Source organism: Phyllobates terribilis, unplaced genomic scaffold (genome assembly GCF_046119375.1).
Source record: "Phyllobates terribilis strain yellow unplaced genomic scaffold, ASM4611937v1 Scaffold_5__5_contigs__length_657084704, whole genome shotgun sequence".
NCBI classification, from domain to species: Eukaryota; Metazoa; Chordata; class Amphibia; order Anura; family Dendrobatidae; genus Phyllobates; species Phyllobates terribilis.
The window spans coordinates 271,115,666-271,131,928 of record NW_027362765.1 but is presented as its reverse complement, the minus strand read 5'-3'; the positions used below and the strand labels follow the sequence as shown (position 1 = coordinate 271,131,928).

Genomic DNA, 16,263 nt, shown 5'->3' with positions numbered 1-16,263 from the left:
TCCATTACAACATACAAGGGGGGCGTACAATCCATTACACCATACAAGGGGGGGGGGGCGTGCAATCCATTACACCATACAAGGGGGGAGGGGGAGGCGTACAATCCATTACAACATACAAGGGGGGCGTACAATCCATTACACCATACAAGGGGGGGGGGCGTGCAATCCATTACACCATACAAGGGGGGGCAAACAATCCATTACACCATACAGGGGGGGGGCGTACAATCCATTACACCATACAAGGGGAGGGGGAGGTGTACAATCCATTACACCATACAAGGGGGGGGGCGTACAATCCATTACACCATAAAAGGGGGGTGAACAATCCATTACACCATACAAGGGGGGGGGGCGCACAGTCCATTACACCATAAAAGTGGGGCGAACAATCCATTACACCATACAAGGGGGGCGAACAATCCATTACACCATAAAAGTGGGGCGAACAATCCATTACACCATACAAGGGGGGGCGAACAATCCATTACACCATACAAGGGGGGCGAACAATCCATTACACCATACAAGGGGGGCGTACAATCCATTACACCATACAAGGGGGGCGTACAATCCATTACACCATACAAGGGGGGCGTACAATCTATTACACCATACAAGGGGGGGGGCGTACAATCCATTACACCATACAAGGGGGGGGGGGGCGTGCAATCCATTACACCATACAAGGAGGGAGGGGGAGGCATACAATCCATTACAACATACAAGGGGGGCGTACAATCCATTACACCATACAAGGGGGGGGGCGTACAATCCATTACACCATACAAGGGGAGGGGGAGGCGTACAATCCATTACAACATACAAGGGGGGCGTACAATCCATTACACCATACAAGGGGGGGGGGGCGTACAATCCATTACACCATAAAAGGGGGGCGAACAATCCATTACACCATACAAGGGGGGCGTACAATCCATTACACCATACAAGGGGGGGGGCGCACAGTCCATTACACCATAAAAGTGGGGCGAACAATCCATTACACCATACAAGGGGGGCGAACAATCCATTACACCATAAAAGGGGGGCAAACAATCCATTACACCATACAAGGGGGGGGGGGCGCACAGTCCATTACACCATAAAAGTGGGGCGAACAATCCATTACACCATACAAGGGGGGCGAACAATCCATTACACCATACAAGGGGGGCGTACAATCCATTACACCATACAAGGGGGGCGTACAATCCATTACACCATACAAGGGGGGGGCGTACAATCCATTACACCATACAAGGGGGGGGGCGTGCAATCCATTACACCATACAAGGGGGGAGGGGGAGGCATACAATCCATTACAACATACAAGGGGGGCGTACAATCCATTACACCACACAAGGGGGGGGGGCGTGCAATCCATTACACCATACATGGGGGGGCAAACAATCCATTACACCATACAAGGGGGGGGGCGTACAATCCATTACACCATACAAGGGGAGGGGGAGGCGTACAATCCATTACAACATACAAGGGGGGCGTACAATCCATTACACCATACAAGGGGGGGGGGGCGTACAATCCATTACACCATAAAAGGGGGGCGAACAATCCATTACACCATACAAGGGGGGGGGCGCACAGTCCATTACACCATAAAAGTGGGGCGAACAATCCATTACACCATACAAGGGGGGCGAACAATCCATTACACCATACAAGGGGGGCGAACAATCCATTACACCATACAAGGGGGGCGTACAATCCATTACACCATACAAGGGGGGCGTACAATCCATTACACCATACAAGGGGGGGCGTACAATCTATTACACCATACAAGGGGGGGGCGTACAATCCATTACACCATACAAGGGGGGGGCGTACAATCCATTACACCATACAGGGGGGGGGGCGTACAATCCATTACACCATACAAGGGGGGGGCGTACAATCCATTACAACATACAAGGGGGGGGCGGACAATCCATTACACCATACAAGGGGGGGGGCGTACAATCCATTACACCATAAAAGGGGGGTGTACAATCCATTACACCATACAAAGAAGGGGGGGGCCTACAATCCATTACACCATACAAAGGGGGGGCGTACAATCCATTACACCATACAAGGGGGGCGTGCAATCCATTACACCATACAAGGGGGGGCGTGCAATCCATTACACCATACAAGGGGGGGCGTACAATCTATTACACCATACAAGGGGGGGGCGTACAATCCATTACACCATACAAGGGGGAGGCATACAATCCATTACACCATACAGGGGGGGGGGCGTACAATCCATTACACCATACAAGGGGGGGGGGGGCGGACAATCCATTACACCATAAAAGGGGGGCGTACAATCCATTACACCATACAAAGAAGGGGGGGCCTACAATCCATTACACCATACAAAGGGGGGGCGTACAATCCATTACACCATACAAGGGGGGCGTGCAATCCATTACACCATACAAGGGGGGGCAAACAATCCATTACACCATACAAGGAGGGGTCAAACAATCCATTACACCATAAAAGGGGGGCGAACAATCCATTACACCGTACAAGGGGGGCGTACAATCCATTACACCATACAAGGGAGGCGTACAATCCATTACACCATACAAGGGAGGCGTACAATCCATTACACCATACAAGGGGGGGGGCGTACAATCCATTACACCATACAAGGGGAGGGGGAGGCGTACAATCCATTAAACCATACAAAGGGGGGGCGTACAATCCATTACACCATACAAGGGGGGCGTGCAATCCATTACACCATACAAGGGGGGGTAAACAATCCATTACACCATACAAGGAGGGGTCGAACAATTCATTACACCATAAAAGGGGGGCGAACAATCCATTACACCATACAAGGGGGGGGGGGCGTACAATCCATTACACCATACAAGGGAGGCGTACAATCCATTACACCATACAAGGGAGGCGTACAATCCATTACACCATACAAGGGAGGCGTACAATCCATTACACCATACAAGGGAGGCGTACAATCCATTACACCATACAACGGGGGCGTACAATGTATTACACCATACAACGGGGGCGTACAATGTATTACACCATACAACGGGGGCGTACAATGTATTACACCATACAACGGGGGCGTACAATCCATTACACCATACAGTAGGGATGTACAATCTTCATATATTACATATATACAGTCGTGGCCAAAGGTACTGACGAATTTTGGTTTTCACAAACTTCCCTGCTTCAGTTTTTTTTGATCTTTTAGTCAGATGTTTCTATGGGAGCTGAGATATCAATCTGAGCACGCTCCGCCTCCGGTGGCCATTTTCCCAAACTCCAACGCAATGAAAACAATGGGAAGTGAGGGGACTCCGCCGACGTTTTGTAAAAGCCCGGGGCCCGCCACAGCCTTGCACGGATGAACACCCCCTCCTCCCAGCCCGGGGCCCGCAGTATCTCCCCACTCCTGTCGCCACCAGCTTCCTGCAGCACTGACGCTGCCTCCTGGGAACCCGCTCCACCGCAGCTGCCCCCTTCCTCCCATAAGCTACATTCGGATTATAAGACGCACCACCATTTCCCCCAAAATTTTGGGGAAAAAAAGTGCATCTTATAATCCAAAAAATACGGTATATGTAGCGGACTTCCTCATCGCCTATATAATGTATGATCATGTTAGAAAAGCCTAATATAAAATGTATATGATTTCATTGTGCCACTGTTAACTAGTCATACGTGACAAGTATTTTCATGTACTTTATATAGGGATGTATTTGGGTGATAACAGACACTCCTGATACTGAACAGTGCCACCTCAACCACCCCTTTATGTCTCCCAGCAGAGAAGGATGTCTGGTCCTTCTGGCAAGTCCCCACCCTTAGGTGGCCAATTTTACAATGGCAGTGGGGCAAGGGAGCCCTGGTGAGGCTTATAAGGCCTGTGGAGTCAGTCATGTCAGTATAGAAACTATATAGGCATCTTCTATAGAATATTGCTGGCAGGAAGATGTATGTACCAATATCTAATATATTCAGATTGTACGGTATACTGCTGGCAGGTAGATGTATGTACCCATGTGTATTATATACAAATTATACTCCACACTACTGTAAGCTAGATATATGTACCAGTGTATATATGTATGCACAAGTCTGTAGATGTGTAATAGAAACACATTATAAGGTGTGCTGCTGGCAGAGAGATGTATTTACCAGTGTTTAAATGTGTAATATGTGTATGGCATACTGCTGGTATAGATGTGTGTACCAGTGTGTGTATGGCATACTGCTGGTATAGATGTGTGTACCAGTGTGTGTATGGCATACTGCTGGTATAGATGTGTGTATGGCATACTGCTGGTATAGATGTGTGTACCCGTGTGTGTATGGCATACTGCTGGTATAGATGTGTGTACCCGTGTGTGTATGGCATACTGCTGGTATAGATGTGTGTACCAGTGTGTGTATGGCATACTGCTGGTATAGATGTGTGTATGGCATACTGCTGGTATAGATGTGTGTACCCGTGTGTGTATGGCATACTGCTGGTATAGATGTGTGTACCCGTGTGTGTATGGCATACTGCTGGTATAGATGTGTGTACCCGTGTGTGTATGGCATACTGCTGGTATAGATGTGTGTACCCGTGTGTGTATGGCATACTGCTGGTATAGATGTGTGTACCCGTGTGTGTATGGCATACTGCTGGTATAGATGTGTGTACCAGTGTGTGTATGGCATACTGCTGGTATAGATGTGTGTACCAGTGTGTGTATGGCATACTGCTGGTATAGATGTGTGTACCCGTGTGTGTATGGCATACTGCTGGTATAGATGTGTGTACCCGTGTGTGTATGGCATACTGCTGGTATAGATGTGTGTACCCGTGTGCGTATGGCATACTGCTGGTATAGATGTGTGTAGCCGAGTGCGTATGGCATACTGCTGGTATAGATGTGTGTACCAGTGTGTGTATGGCATACTGCTGGTATAGATGTGCGTACCAGTGTGTGTATGGCATACTGCTGGTATAGATGTGTGTACCAGTGTGTGTATGGCATACTGCTGGTATAGATGTGTGTACCCGTGTGTGTATGGCATACTGCTGGTATAGATGTGTGTAGCCGAGTGCGTATAGCATACTGCTGGTATAGATGTGTGTACCAGTGTGTGTATGGCATACTGCTGGTATAGATGTGTGTACCAGTGTGTGTATGGCATACTGCTGGTATAGATGTGTGTACCAGTGTGTGTATGGCATACTGCTGGTATAGATGTGTGTACCAGTGTGTGTATGGCATACTGCTGGTATAGATGTGTGTACCAGTGTGTGTATGGCATACTGCTGGTATAGATGTGTGTACCCGTGTGTGTATGGCATACTGCTGGTATAGATGTGTGTACCCGTGTGTGTATGGCATACTGCTGGTATAGATGTGTGTACCAGTGTGTATGGCATACTGCTGGTATAGATGTGTGTACCCGTGTGTGTATGGCATACTGCTGGTATAGATGTGTGTACCCGTGTGTGTATGGCATACTGCTGGTATAGATGTGTGTACCAGTGTGTGTATGGCATACTGCTGGTATAGATGTGTGTACCCTTGTGTATGGCATACTGCTGGTATAGATGTGTGTACCAGTGTGTGTATAGCATACTGCTGGTATAGATGTGTGTACAAGTGTGTATGGCATACTGCTGGTATAGATGTGTACCCGTGTGTGTATGGCATACTGCTGGTATAGATGTGTGTACCCTTGTGTATGGCATACTGCTGGTATAGATGTGTGTACCAGTGTGTGTATAGCATACTGCTGGTATAGATGTGTGTACAAGTGTGTATGGCATACTGCTGGTATAGATGTGTGTACCCGTGTGTATATGGCATACTGCTGGTATAGATGCGTGTACCCGTGTGTGTATGGCATACTGCTGGTATAGATGCGTGTACCCGTGTGTGTATGGCATACTGCTGGTATAGATGTGTGTACCCGTGTGTGTATGGCATACTGCTGGTATAGATGTGTGTACCCGTGTGTATGGCATACTGCTGGTATAGATGTGTGTACCAGTGTGTGTATGGCATACTGCTGGTATAGATGCGTGTACCCGTGTGTATATGGCATACTGCTGGTATAGATGCGTGTACCAGTGTGTGTATGGCATACTGCTGGTATAGATGTGTGTACTCGTGTGTGTATGGCATACTGCTGGTATAGATGCGTTTACCAGTGTGTGTATGGCATACTGCTGGTATAGATGTGTGTACCAGTGTGTATGGCATACTGCTGGTATAGATGTGTGTACCCGTGTGTGTATGGCATACTGCTGGTATAGATGTGTGTAGCCGTGTGTGTATGGCATACTGCTGGTATAGATGTGTGTAGCCGTGTGTGTATGGCATACTGCTGGTATAGATGTGTGTACCCGTGTGTGTATGGCATACTGCTGGTATAGATGTGTGTACCCGTGTGTGTATGGCATACTGCTGGTATAGATGTGTGTACCCGTGTGTGTATGTCATACTGCTGGTATAGAGGTGTGTACCAGTGTGTGTATGGCATACTGCTGGTATAGAGGTGTGTACCAGTGTGTGTATGGCATACTGCTGGTATAGATGTGTGTATGGCATACTGCTGGTATAGATGTGTGTATGGCATACTGCTGGTATAGAGGTGTGTACCAGTGTGTGTATGGCATACTGCTGGTATAGATGTGTGTACCAGTGTGTGTATGGCATACTGCTGGTATAGATGTGTGTATGGCATACTGCTGGTATAGATGTGTGTTTTGCGTACTGCTGGTATAGATGTGTGTACCTGTGTGTGTATAGCATACTGCTGGTATAGATGTGTGTACAAGTGTGTATGGCATACTGCTGGTATAGATGTGTGTACCCGTGTGTGTATGGCATACTGCTGGTATAGATGTGTGTACCCTTGTGTATGGCATACTGCTGGTATAGATGTGTGTACCAGTGTGTGTATAGCATACTGCTGGTATAGATGTGTGTACAAGTGTGTATGGCATACTGCTGGTATAGATGTGTGTACCCGTGTGTATATGGCATACTGCTGGTATAGATGCGTGTACCCGTGTGTGTATGGCATACTGCTGGTATAGATGCGTGTACCCGTGTGTGTATGGCATACTGCTGGTATAGATGTGTGTACCCGTGTGTGTATGGCATACTGCTGGTATAGATGTGTGTACCCGTGTGTATGGCATACTGCTGGTATAGATGTGTGTACCAGTGTGTGTATGGCATACTGCTGGTATAGATGCGTGTACCCGTGTGTATATGGCATACTGCTGGTATAGATGTGTGTACCCGTGTGTGTATGGCATACTGCTGGTATAGATGCGTGTACCAGTGTGTGTATGGCATACTGCTGGTATAGATGTGTGTACTCGTGTGTGTATGGCATACTGCTGGTATAGATGCGTTTACCAGTGTGTGTATGGCATACTGCTGGTATAGATGTGTGTACCAGTGTGTATGGCATACTGCTGGTATAGATGTGTGTAGCCGTGTGTGTATGGCATACTGCTGGTATAGATGTGTGTAGCCGTGTGTGTATGGCATACTGCTGGTATAGATGTGTGTAGCCGTGTGTGTATGGCATACTGCTGGTATAGATGTGTGTACCCGTGTGTGTATGGCATACTGCTGGTATAGATGTGTGTAGCCGTGTGTGTATGGCATACTGCTGGTATAGATGTGTGTAGCCGTGTGTGTATGGCATACTGCTGGTATAGATGTGTGTACCAGTGTGTGTATGGCATACTGCTGGTATAGATGTGTGTATGGCATACTGCTGGTATAGAGGTGTGTACCAGTGTGTGTATGGCATACTGCTGGTATAGATGTGTGTACCAGTGTGTGTATGGCATACTGCTGGTATAGATGTGTGTATGGCATACTGCTGGTATAGATGTGTGTTTTGCGTACTGCTGGTATAGATGTGTGTACCTGTGTGTGTATAGCATACTGCTGGTATAGATGTGTGTACAAGTGTGTATGGCATACTGCTGGTATAGATGTGTGTACCCGTGTGTGTATGGCATACTGCTGGTATAGATGTGTGTACCCTTGTGTATGGCATACTGCTGGTATAGATGTGTGTACCAGTGTGTGTATAGCATACTGCTGGTATAGATGTGTGTACAAGTGTGTATGGCATACTGCTGGTATAGATGTGTGTACCCGTGTGTATATGGCATACTGCTGGTATAGATGCGTGTACCCGTGTGTGTATGGCATACTGCTGGTATAGATGCGTGTACCCGTGTGTGTATGGCATACTGCTGGTATAGATGTGTGTACCCGTGTGTGTATGGCATACTGCTGGTATAGATGTGTGTACCCGTGTGTATGGCATACTGCTGGTATAGATGTGTGTACCAGTGTGTGTATGGCATACTGCTGGTATAGATGCGTGTACCCGTGTGTATATGGCATACTGCTGGTATAGATGTGTGTACCCGTGTGTGTATGGCATACTGCTGGTATAGATGCGTGTACCAGTGTGTGTATGGCATACTGCTGGTATAGATGTGTGTACCAGTGTGTGTATGGCATACTGCTGGTATAGATGTGTGTAGCCGTGTGTGTATGGCATACTGCTGGTATAGATGTGTGTACTCGTGTGTGTATGGCATACTGCTGGTATAGATGCGTTTACCAGTGTGTGTATGGCATACTGCTGGTATAGATGTGTGTACCAGTGTGTATGGCATACTGCTGGTATAGATGTGTGTAGCCGTGTGTGTATGGCATACTGCTGGTATAGATGTGTGTAGCCGTGTGTGTATGGCATACTGCTGGTATAGATGTGTGTAGCCGTGTGTGTATGGCATACTGCTGGTATAGATGTGTGTACCCGTGTGTGTATGGCATACTGCTGGTATAGATGAGTGTAGCCGTGTGTGTATGGCATACTGCTGGTATAGATGTGTGTAGCCGTGTGTGTATGGCATACTGCTGGTATAGATGTGTGTACCAGTGTGTGTATGGCATACTGCTGGTATAGATGTGTGTATGGCATACTGCTGGTATAGATGTGTGTATGGCATACTGCTGGTATAGATGTGTGTATGGCATACTGCTGGTATAGATGTGTGTTTTGCGTACTGCTGGTATAGATGTGTGTACCCGTGTGTGTATGTCATACTGCTGGTATAGATGTGTGTAGCCGTGTGTGTATGGCATACTGCTGGTATAGATGTGTGTACCAGTGTGTGTATGGCATACTGCTGGTATAGATGTGTGTATGGCATACTGCTGGTATAGATGTGTGTATGGCATACTGCTGGTATAGAGGTGTGTAACAGTGTGTGTATGGCATACTGCTGGTATAGATGTGTGTACCCGTGCGTGTATGGCATACTGCTGGTATAGATGTGTGTAGCCGTGTGTGTATGGCATACTGCTGGTATAGATGTGTGTAGCCGTGTGTGTATGGCATACTGCTGGTATAGATGTGTGTAGCCGTGTGTGTATGGCATACTGCTGGTATAGATGTGTGTACCCGTGTGTGTATGGCATACTGCTGGTATAGATGTGTGTAGCCGTGTGTGTATGGCATACTGCTGGTATAGATGTGTGTAGCCGTGTGTGTATGGCATACTGCTGGTATAGATGTGTGTACCAGTGTGTGTATGGCATACTGCTGGTATAGATGTGTGTATGGCATACTGCTGGTATAGAGGTGTGTACCAGTGTGTGTATGGCATACTGCTGGTATAGATGTGTGTACCAGTGTGTGTATGGCATACTGCTGGTATAGATGTGTGTATGGCATACTGCTGGTATAGATGTGTGTTTTGCGTACTGCTGGTATAGATGTGTGTACCTGTGTGTGTATAGCATACTGCTGGTATAGATGTGTGTACAAGTGTGTATGGCATACTGCTGGTATAGATGTGTGTACCCGTGTGTGTATGGCATACTGCTGGTATAGATGTGTGTACCCTTGTGTATGGCATACTGCTGGTATAGATGTGTGTACCAGTGTGTGTATAGCATACTGCTGGTATAGATGTGTGTACAAGTGTGTATGGCATACTGCTGGTATAGATGTGTGTACCCGTGTGTATATGGCATACTGCTGGTATAGATGCGTGTACCCGTGTGTGTATGGCATACTGCTGGTATAGATGCGTGTACCCGTGTGTGTATGGCATACTGCTGGTATAGATGTGTGTACCCGTGTGTGTATGGCATACTGCTGGTATAGATGTGTGTACCCGTGTGTATGGCATACTGCTGGTATAGATGTGTGTACCAGTGTGTGTATGGCATACTGCTGGTATAGATGCGTGTACCCGTGTGTATATGGCATACTGCTGGTATAGATGTGTGTACCCGTGTGTGTATGGCATACTGCTGGTATAGATGCGTGTACCAGTGTGTGTATGGCATACTGCTGGTATAGATGCGTTTACCAGTGTGTGTATGGCATACTGCTGGTATAGATGTGTGTACCAGTGTGTATGGCATACTGCTGGTATAGATGTGTGTAGCCGTGTGTGTATGGCATACTGCTGGTATAGATGTGTGTAGCCGTGTGTGTATGGCATACTGCTGGTATAGATGTGTGTAGCCGTGTGTGTATGGCATACTGCTGGTATAGATGTGTGTAGCCGTGTGTGTATGGCATACTGCTGGTATAGATGTGTGTACCCGTGTGTGTATGGCATACTGCTGGTATAGATGTGTGTAGCCGTGTGTGTATGGCATACTGCTGGTATAGATGTGTGTAGCCGTGTGTGTATGGCATACTGCTGGTATAGATGTGTGTACCAGTGTGTGTATGGCATACTGCTGGTATAGATGTGTGTATGGCATACTGCTGGTATAGATGTGTGTATGGCATACTGCTGGTATAGATGTGTGTATGGCATACTGCTGGTATAGATGTGTGTTTTGCGTACTGCTGGTATAGATGTGTGTACCCGTGTGTGTATGTCATACTGCTGGTATAGATGTGTGTAGCCGTGTGTGTATGGCATACTGCTGGTATAGATGTGTGTACCAGTGTGTGTATGGCATACTGCTGGTATAGATGTGTGTATGGCATACTGCTGGTATAGATGTGTGTAACAGTGTGTGTATGGCATACTGCTGGTATAGATGTGTGTATGGCATACTGCTGGTATAGATGTGTGTATGGCATACTGCTGGTATAGATGTGTGTATGGCATACTGCTGGTATAGATGTGTGTAACAGTGTGTGTATGGCATACTGCTGGTATAGATGTGTGTACCCGTGCGTGTATGGCATACTGCTGGTATAGATGTGTGTTTTGCGTACTGCTGGTATAGATGTGTGTACCTGTGTGTGTATAGCATACTGCTGGTATAGATGTGTGTACAAGTGTGTATGGCATACTGCTGGTATAGATGTGTGTACCCGTGTGTGTATGGCATACTGCTGGTATAGATGTGTGTACCCTTGTGTATGGCATACTGCTGGTATAGATGTGTGTACCAGTGTGTGTATAGCATACTGCTGGTATAGATGTGTGTACAAGTGTGTATGGCATACTGCTGGTATAGATGTGTGTACCCGTGTGTATATGGCATACTGCTGGTATAGATGCGTGTACCCGTGTGTGTATGGCATACTGCTGGTATAGATGCGTGTACCCGTGTGTGTATGGCATACTGCTGGTATAGATGTGTGTACCCGTGTGTGTATGGCATACTGCTGGTATAGATGTGTGTACCCGTGTGTATGGCATACTGCTGGTATAGATGTGTGTACCAGTGTGTGTATGGCATACTGCTGGTATAGATGCGTGTACCCGTGTGTATATGGCATACTGCTGGTATAGATGCGTGTACCCGTGTGTGTATGGCATACTGCTGGTATAGATGCGTGTACCAGTGTGTGTATGGCATACTGCTGGTATAGATGCGTTTACCAGTGTGTGTATGGCATACTGCTGGTATAGATGTGTGTACCAGTGTGTATGGCATACTGCTGGTATAGATGTGTGTAGCCGTGTGTGTATGGCATACTGCTGGTATAGATGTGTGTAGCCGTGTGTGTATGGCATACTGCTGGTATAGATGTGTGTAGCCGTGTGTGTATGGCATACTGCTGGTATAGATGTGTGTAGCCGTGTGTGTATGGCATACTGCTGGTATAGATGTGTGTAGCCGTGTGTGTATGGCATACTGCTGGTATAGATGTGTGTAGCCGTGTGTGTATGGCATACTGCTGGTATAGATGTGTGTAGCCGTGTGTGTATGGCATACTGCTGGTATAGATGTGTGTAGCCGTGTGTGTATGGCATACTGCTGGTATAGATGTGTGTATGGCATACTGCTGGTATAGATGTGTGTATGGCATACTGCTGGTATAGATGTGTGTATGGCATACTGCTGGTATAGATGTGTGTATGGCATACTGCTGGTATAGATGTGTGTTTTGCGTACTGCTGGTATAGATGTGTGTACCCGTGTGTGTATGTCATACTGCTGGTATAGATGTGTGTAGCCGTGTGTGTATGGCATACTGCTGGTATAGATGTGTGTACCAGTGTGTGTATGGCATACTGCTGGTATAGATGTGTGTATGGCATACTGCTGGTATAGATGTGTGTAACAGTGTGTGTATGGCATACTGCTGGTATAGATGTGTGTATGGCATAATGCTGGTATAGATGTGTGTATGGCATACTGCTGGTATAGATGTGTGTATGGCATACTGCTGGTATAGATGTGTGTACCCGTGTGTATGGCATACTGCTGGTATAGATGTGTGTACCAGTGTGTGTATGGCATACTGCTGGTATAGATGCGTGTACCCGTGTGTATATGGCATACTGCTGGTATAGATGTGTGTACCCGTGTGTGTATGGCATACTGCTGGTATAGATGCGTGTACCAGTGTGTGTATGGCATACTGCTGGTATAGATGCGTTTACCAGTGTGTGTATGGCATACTGCTGGTATAGATGTGTGTACCAGTGTGTATGGCATACTGCTGGTATAGATGTGTGTAGCCGTGTGTGTATGGCATACTGCTGGTATAGATGTGTGTAGCCGTGTGTGTATGGCATACTGCTGGTATAGATGTGTGTAGCCGTGTGTGTATGGCATACTGCTGGTATAGATGTGTGTAGCCGTGTGTGTATGGCATACTGCTGGTATAGATGTGTGTACCCGTGTGTGTATGGCATACTGCTGGTATAGATGTGTGTAGCCGTGTGTGTATGGCATACTGCTGGTATAGATGTGTGTAGCCGTGTGTGTATGGCATACTGCTGGTATAGATGTGTGTACCAGTGTGTGTATGGCATACTGCTGGTATAGATGTGTGTATGGCATACTGCTGGTATAGATGTGTGTATGGCATACTGCTGGTATAGATGTGTGTATGGCATACTGCTGGTATAGATGTGTGTTTTGCGTACTGCTGGTATAGATGTGTGTACCCGTGTGTGTATGTCATACTGCTGGTATAGATGTGTGTAGCCGTGTGTGTATGGCATACTGCTGGTATAGATGTGTGTACCAGTGTGTGTATGGCATACTGCTGGTATAGATGTGTGTATGGCATACTGCTGGTATAGATGTGTGTAACAGTGTGTGTATGGCATACTGCTGGTATAGATGTGTGTATGGCATACTGCTGGTATAGATGTGTGTATGGCATACTGCTGGTATAGATGTGTGTATGGCATACTGCTGGTATAGATGTGTGTAACAGTGTGTGTATGGCATACTGCTGGTATAGATGTGTGTACCCGTGCGTGTATGGCATACTGCTGGTATAGATGTGTGTTTTGCGTACTGCTGGTATAGATGTGTGTACCTGTGTGTGTATAGCATACTGCTGGTATAGATGTGTGTACAAGTGTGTATGGCATACTGCTGGTATAGATGTGTGTACCCGTGTGTGTATGGCATACTGCTGGTATAGATGTGTGTACCCTTGTGTATGGCATACTGCTGGTATAGATGTGTGTACCAGTGTGTGTATAGCATACTGCTGGTATAGATGTGTGTACAAGTGTGTATGGCATACTGCTGGTATAGATGTGTGTACCCGTGTGTATATGGCATACTGCTGGTATAGATGCGTGTACCCGTGTGTGTATGGCATACTGCTGGTATAGATGCGTGTACCCGTGTGTGTATGGCATACTGCTGGTATAGATGTGTGTACCCGTGTGTGTATGGCATACTGCTGGTATAGATGTGTGTACCCGTGTGTATGGCATACTGCTGGTATAGATGTGTGTACCAGTGTGTGTATGGCATACTGCTGGTATAGATGCGTGTACCCGTGTGTATATGGCATACTGCTGGTATAGATGCGTGTACCCGTGTGTGTATGGCATACTGCTGGTATAGATGCGTGTACCAGTGTGTGTATGGCATACTGCTGGTATAGATGCGTTTACCAGTGTGTGTATGGCATACTGCTGGTATAGATGTGTGTACCAGTGTGTATGGCATACTGCTGGTATAGATGTGTGTAGCCGTGTGTGTATGGCATACTGCTGGTATAGATGTGTGTAGCCGTGTGTGTATGGCATACTGCTGGTATAGATGTGTGTAGCCGTGTGTGTATGGCATACTGCTGGTATAGATGTGTGTAGCCGTGTGTGTATGGCATACTGCTGGTATAGATGTGTGTAGCCGTGTGTGTATGGCATACTGCTGGTATAGATGTGTGTAGCCGTGTGTGTATGGCATACTGCTGGTATAGATGTGTGTAGCCGTGTGTGTATGGCATACTGCTGGTATAGATGTGTGTAGCCGTGTGTGTATGGCATACTGCTGGTATAGATGTGTGTATGGCATACTGCTGGTATAGATGTGTGTATGGCATACTGCTGGTATAGATGTGTGTATGGCATACTGCTGGTATAGATGTGTGTATGGCATACTGCTGGTATAGATGTGTGTTTTGCGTACTGCTGGTATAGATGTGTGTACCCGTGTGTGTATGTCATACTGCTGGTATAGATGTGTGTAGCCGTGTGTGTATGGCATACTGCTGGTATAGATGTGTGTACCAGTGTGTGTATGGCATACTGCTGGTATAGATGTGTGTATGGCATACTGCTGGTATAGATGTGTGTAACAGTGTGTGTATGGCATACTGCTGGTATAGATGTGTGTATGGCATACTGCTGGTATAGATGTGTGTATGGCATACTGCTGGTATAGATGTGTGTATGGCATACTGCTGGTATAGATGTGTGTTTTGCGTACTGCTGGTATAGATGTGTGTACCCGTGTGTGTATGTCATACTGCTGGTATAGATGTGTGTAGCCGTGTGTGTATGGCATACTGCTGGTATAGATGTGTGTACCAGTGTGTGTATGGCATACTGCTGGTATAGATGTGTGTATGGCATACTGCTGGTATAGATGTGTGTAACAGTGTGTGTATGGCATACTGCTGGTATAGATGTGTGTATGGCATACTGCTGGTATAGATGTGTGTATGGCATACTGCTGGTATAGATGTGTGTATGGCATACTGCTGGTATAGATGTGTGTAACAGTGTGTGTATGGCATACTGCTGGTATAGATGTGTGTACCCGTGCGTGTATGGCATACTGCTGGTATAGATGTGTGTTTTGCGTACTGCTGGTATAGATGTGTGTACCCGTGCGTGTATGGCATACTGCTGGTATAGATGTGTGTTTTGCGTACTGCTGGTATAGATGTGTGTATGGCATACTGCTGGTATAGATGTGTGTATGGCATACTGCTGGTATAGATGTGTGTTTTGCGTACTGCTGGTATAGATGTGTGTACCTGTGTGCAGATGTGTGACATACGCTGCCGGCAGGTACACGTCGATGTGGTCTTGGGTGCAGATATGTAGTGATGTAATGGCTGTATATACGGTATGGCTGTATACAGGGTGTGCTGTACATGTGCTGTGTGTAGATGAGGGGATGCTCTACCTGCAGCACAGAATGGACGGACACATAGGCTGCACATACAGTAGATGGTGTGGGACTATGGGTGCAGCCCGGATGATACAGGAGAATTAACCCCGGGCTCCGCCTCTGCATCACTATACACCCGGCGGGTCACAGCACAGCTGCTCTGTAACCACTCACCCATCTCCCACTACCACGCATTTGATGGCCTGCATCTCCCGGGCGAATGTGAAGCAGCTGAAGACAAAACACCGGAGATACCGGGAGCTGGGAAGCCTGGAGGAGCCGAAGTGATGAGAACTGACACATCCGAGTGTTCACGGAAATAGCCGAACGTCAGGCCGAATGCTGCCGGAAACAA

General features: G+C 46.9%; 1 protein-coding gene across 2 annotated transcripts in view; it reads right to left on the bottom strand.

Moving 5' to 3' along the window:
• Window positions 1-16,263, bottom strand: part of RAC3 (Rac family small GTPase 3) — a 40,264-nt gene extending 24,001 nt beyond the window's left edge. Inside the window, exon 1 of one of the 2 annotated variants that reach the window (XM_073684147.1) lies at window positions 16,083-16,263. In XM_073684147.1, the coding sequence (XP_073540248.1) occupies window positions 16,083-16,117 (35 nt within the window). In that variant the 5' untranslated portion in view covers window positions 16,118-16,263. The remainder of the gene's footprint in view (window positions 1-16,082) is intronic. The other variant, XM_073684146.1, reaches the window with a different exon arrangement.